Here is a 6,000-nt window from a genome sequence, read left to right on the forward strand (position 1 = left end):
CAGTACCCTACATGTAACCGTAACCAGACGCAATTGAAAGAATGATTTGCTTCGTGCCGCATAAATGCCCACTGCAGTCTTTCTCACTAGGATAAAATACCTGCAGTAGTTGGTGACAACCAAAGAATACAGTGGCAGAAACACCACTATCCAACTAAAAGAGAGTTTGCATGCATGTGTCAGCCAATCACGATGACTCGTTGCCTTGATGTGATGGTGGAGGTGAACTTTTCTTCAACATACCCTTTTTTTTTTCAGTGCCGCTACATGGGTGCTGCCATCTTTGAACATGTGACCGCACCACCACTGAGCGCCTTCTGGATTTCCCTTCCTGATAGCGGACAATGTACCGAGTAAATGCAGAAAAGCGCTGTTTTCACTTTCTCAGTGAATTATTACTGGCCAGTGATGGCGACGCTTTCAGCCGAAAGCGCAAACGGTACGCTAGTGCTCGTGATAACTTATACAAGGCCTTGCTATAGCCCGATGTCAGTGAGTGAATATGGTGCACGAGCATTGTTCGATGAAGTGGTTTAGCCAATAGTACGAAATTCTTTCTCTTCTAATTTTGCATAACAGCAGACAGATCTTACTGCCTCAATACTGTGTATTCCATAATGAAAGTCGTTATGTGGGAGAAATCTGTTGATAACATTGCTCTCAGTGCCATTAAAAACTTGCTGTTGTTTTTACTGCTTCTCGCAACCATCTGTTCTTCTGAACATGCAAGAGACAGATGGTCTCTGCAGACGCATAGCAGCGACAATAGTCAGAGCCATCTATAGATGAAGGCCTGCCCACTTAGCTACACCATAGTTATATTAGCTTTTTGGTCAGCAAGTTTGTCATTCGGATGAAATAGGAATAGAAGTAATAATAGAATAGAACAGGATAAACAATATCATAGAATAGACGTAAGAATAGATGTAATAAATATTTCGCACCCAAAGTGCCTTGGTGTATCGCACTTCAACGAAACTTCACTCAGTTAAGGACATTTTGTTATGCTCTATGTGCTCAGAAAAACATTTGCAGTGAAACATCACCTCTTTAATCCCTGTACTTGCCACAACATAGGAACATGTGTTCACATGGACATCATGACCACATATGCGATCCACTGCGATTATGCGTACGTACGAGCCCTGACTGGTCCTCTCGTCCTGTTCATAAAATTCGAATTACCGGACATGAAATCATTGTTAAGAAGAAAGGCAGTGCAGCAACATCAACATATACGAAAGGACATTTAAATATTCCTTGTTCACTCCCCCTCATAGCTGTTTATATTGTATTCATGTCGGAACTAAACATTTTTTTTTCTTCAAAGCTCAGTAGCCTAACATGTACTCATTCATCTATGACCGACAAACAGGCCTTGTCCCTTCAACATGCAAACTTTCATTTCTCTTTATCAGTACTGCAGAATATGCTGGTATTGCATAGTGTCGGAGGATACTATTTCAGGTGTACCAAGCCATATTTTACTTCATATGTGCAATATGTTATCATATCCAGTCAAGAGAAAGTTCACCTAGGAAATATCCAGTCAACAGACTTAGGAAAAGTACATTCCCCTTTTGTAGCAATTCAGGCATTTGGCTGCGCTCAGAAGGTGTCGGAACCTGTAGCGCCATCTCTTTTGCATTCAGCAAACCTACCACTGTAAACAATCTATAGACGCCATTAGGGAATTATGTTTTGGAGAGCAGAGGCACAAATGGCAGGTGCAGTGCAGTTCTGAATTCAGAAATCTTAGTGTATTTTTATGTTGCCAAGGGCTATAACGATCTTACAGGTTTCTTTGTACTGAATTCTTAGGTTGCTCCTGACTGCAACTGTTTTCATTGCATTATTTTAGATGTGCCATGCGTGACCCCGGGAACCAGACATGTGATGAATGCATCACTTGATGAAGAGAAAACTCTTTATACACAATACATGGAGAGGGCAAGATTGTAGCGCAGAGGGCAAGTGGCATACTTAAGCAAAGTGATGGTAAATACAGCACTTTCCATGCAGCAGCTATCGTGACATATCATGTTGGAAAGTTCATTGCAGTTTTATTGCTATCTGTCAACAATGACATGAAGCAGCCACACAAACAAAGAAGGCATGCCTTGCTGGTGCACATGACAACCCTTCCTTTCTGTAGACTTGTATAGACTTGCAAGATGAGGTCCTAGAAGATTCACGTGTCAACTCATAGGAGTACTACTGACATGAAATTTCCAACGCGTCAGTTGTTGCATTATAAGAAAATCCCAAATATTCTAAACTATATAATGAATGCTACAATGCTCCAGAGTATCCTAAATGAATTAATATAATACTTGCTTTTATTAACCAGTTTCAGTTTTGATACTCGGAAGATAGATGCATCATGACATCACGATAATGTGGCTAGCTCAGTTTTGGTGGTCACTGCAGCTACTACACGCAAAACCAGGAGGAAAACTCCTAGTACAACTCATATTTTAATAAGCAACGCCATCGTGCGTAGCCTTACTGCTACATAACATCAACAAATTTTGCTCTGTGTCATGATTTAAAAAAAAAATATTCTGGGGTTTACATGCTCAAACCATGATACAATTATGAGGCATATCATAGTGAGGTATTCCAGATTAATTTTGACCACTTGGGTTTCTTTAACATGTGCCCCAATGCACGGTACATAAGCGTCTTTGTATTTCAGCTCCATCTAAATGCAGCCATGACAGCTGGGATTTGATGCCGTGCCCTCAGGCTTAGCAGCGCAATGTCAAAGCCACTACGCCCCCACGGCGGGTCTGTATCATGATGTCATGATAATGCTGATTATGCCAGGTCTGGCATTTTGTGACAACTATCAGATCAAGTGTCTTAAGAGTGTTTCCCAACTTTCCAAATAGATAAGTGTGATCCTTTTATGTGCGACAAGTGTGTGGTTTAAAAATGTGCATCAGTAGTACTTTAATATTCCTTTCCTGTAGGAAAATAATACCGCTGAAATTATCACATCAGTGGCATAAGAATCCAAAAGCTCCAACCGTCAAACCAGATCATGAACTTGAAAGCATTCAAATTATTGTCTTTCTGTATTTCGAAAGCTTAGAAATTAATTTTTTAAAAAAGAAAGAAACAATGAAGAAAGAGACCTTTCCCAAGGTGACGTCGCACGAGAGCCTCAGCAACTACCATTTGCCCACACCGAAGCATACATCCCCAGCCTGTGTCAGAGGTGTAGTCTGTGCCACCTGCAAATCATGCAATACATTAATATAAGTCTAGCACTCTCGGTCAGTAAGAAACACTGCATCAGGCTGCCACATCCTAGCAATGAGAAAAACATCACACACTCAAGCACATAGCTCACCCACATGAACTCCTCCTTAACAAAAGCAAAGCAAAAGAAGTATGTGGCAATAACTGCAGCATGTGCTGCGATATGATTAGAATTAGCAGCATAAATCAATTCAATATTATCTAAACACAATGCTAGAATGAGGAAGTAGTAAGGGCTGTAAAACGAGATAAAATTTTGCATAATGTTAGCAGCACTAAGTGCTTTAGCATCTGTTTCTAGTTATAATTATTCTTTGAAGTTTACTTGGTATGTAAGGCATTAAATCTGAACAATGGTGCATGCAGTTCATTCTGCTGTTCTGCCTAATAGAAGCAAACAATGCAATGATAAGGGCATTTTTTTCTATCATGATTCCAACACAAGGTATGGTGTTTGAGGAGGAAACACTGTTTCTCAAATGGAAGAGAAGGTCCTGTTATAAAACTACAAGAAAACCTATAAAGTAACATTTGTAGACAACTCCCACCTTATTTGCAAACCTTACAACAGTTCGTACAGGTAGAGGCTCATTGTTTCAAAATTATAATAGTGACGTGTGTTCTAGAAGGCAGCTATATGTCAAGCAGTTACACTGCAGAAATCATTAAAAAGCAGCATGTAAAAAGGGCAGGAAACCTGTCTAGAACATGCAACTGCATGCCCGGGGCTGCGCAAGTGACATGTACTGATAACACCTGGTTTGGGATTGACGCGATGTGAGCATGCCCAGCTATATTTACAAGATGTATTGTATGCTTTCATACTTCTGCTTGCCATGATTTGGCCACCACTTTGATTGTCGGGAATTCCATCTCTGGCATCACATCGCAAAACAAAAGGCAGAGGTTACATGACGTGGCAACGCTATGAATGCTTCCTGCGCATAAGTTTATAAGCTGAGCTGTGGTTGTGTAACTGTTCTTTGAGCCTGCAAAGTTTTGGAAGCCGTTTCAACGTGCAGGCATTGAATCAGCATGTAAAAAAGTCTGCATGAAACTTTTAATTTTGCCATTGTAGGCAACAGGAGATGTACAGAAGCTACATAAAATTAATTACTGTCCTGGTAAGAGAACACAAATACTCTATTACTGCCAGAAGTTTTGCAACCCAAGAATATTAAGAACAATATGCTGCAGAGGTAAACACACCCTTAAAGCACAGAAACAAAAATTCTAAGGCAAGGCTGATGTAAATGCAAATCTGAAGCAAAGTAAGTTTATTTTTCTCACTAATCGCTGGGAAGTTCCTTCGATATGTCAGCCAGACCTTTGACGTAATATTGGTCCTCAGGTCATCAAGTTCTGGAACAGATGAAGGCAGAATTATAATCTGGCAATTGTGAAGGCCATGACACATGACTGGGGCTGTCACACACAGTTCAATGTGTTCCATGCAGTAATGAAAAATGTGTCATAAACTTCCATGATGTAAGATAGCTGGAGCACAATTGAAATTTGCCATTTTCGCAGTTGACAGTGTTGTAGCAAGTCAAGTATGGGATAGTTCAGTGAAGGCTCTTTCAATGGCAACAAGTGTGCGTACAACTTTTACAAGAAACATGTCGCACTGATTTCCTCACCGCTGCTATGCTGGAAAGCCACTGGCATGATGACATGCTGTGTTAATCCAAATCCAAATGTCTCCAGCAGCATAGCGGTGGCTGCGAATTCTTAAACATTATATAGTGACCGCACCGTCACGTGCAAGCTATTCATACTCTATAGTGATGTGCAAAGCGACTGACCATGAAATGTGCTGTACTTTCTTCCCAAGATATATACAGTTCTTCAGATGGTTTGAAGTCGTCATACTCTACAGCTCCAACTTCATAAGTTAGAGAGGCTGAAATGCAACAAAAGATAAGAGAGACATTCTCACAAAGCCCTTTAACATACTGCTGGTTCAAAGGCTGGTTGCTGCTGGTTGCACTGCAATACGCGAGTTCTGGCAAAAAACATACGCTTGCTTTACTTGAAGCACTCACGTCGTAAATACAATTCCCATGTGCTTCGGAAATACGAGAGCTGTTTTCGCAACATATCACCTCTGCCAAGCAGACCATCACCCATACATTTGGGTAAAAAAACACGCATGCCACGCGTGCACATCGCCTTACAAGTCAAGTTCATCTTCAAGGCCACACTGCAGGAACAGGCAAATAAAGGCTTGTTAGGTATTGCTGAGTGTCAGCAGATCGTGATAGCAATAAAAAAAAAAGCGGTAGACGGGCCTGCGAGTTAATAATGTTTACAGAGCAACGATATTTTGTCATTCGAGCACGAATATAGATGATATTAGTGAAATATATCTGCAATATATTTGCAATATAGATGACAACGAACGGTTTTCGACACTAAAGTGCAATGACGATAAATTATGACGCGCCTGAAATCACGAGCATACTGCTGTCAAATTGTCTTTAATTCATTATAAACCCTGAGCCATTGTTATGCAAGCCTGAAACCACGCAGCACAACCAGCGATAAAGTTTAATACGTGATCCTACCTAACTTCGTGTCGTAGTGTGAACTAAAGTAACCAATGCCACTACATGCCACCGCAACGAACGGCAAACTGCCATGACGGACTTCCAACAAAAGTCAGTGAGACACGAATGTAAACAAAACGTCATTCTGTGGAAATGTACGTACAAACGCTAGTTCGAGGACTGA

The 6,000-nt window shown here is 40.8% G+C and overlaps 1 protein-coding gene across 1 annotated transcript in view; it reads right to left on the bottom strand.

The window, feature by feature from the left end:
• The window catches only part of LOC119440407 (cysteine protease ATG4B-like), a 32,188-nt gene that overhangs the window by 25,956 nt on the left and 232 nt on the right, over positions 1-6,000 (bottom strand). Inside the window, 4 exon segments of the mRNA XM_049662904.1 lie at positions 3,141-3,239; positions 4,558-4,629; positions 5,073-5,111; positions 5,114-5,170. Coding sequence (XP_049518861.1) covers positions 3,141-3,239; positions 4,558-4,629; positions 5,073-5,111; positions 5,114-5,170 — 267 coding nt within the window.

The sequence above is a fragment of the Dermacentor silvarum genome, chromosome 2 (assembly GCF_013339745.2).
Source record: "Dermacentor silvarum isolate Dsil-2018 chromosome 2, BIME_Dsil_1.4, whole genome shotgun sequence".
NCBI lineage: Eukaryota > Metazoa > Arthropoda > Arachnida > Ixodida > Ixodidae > Dermacentor > Dermacentor silvarum.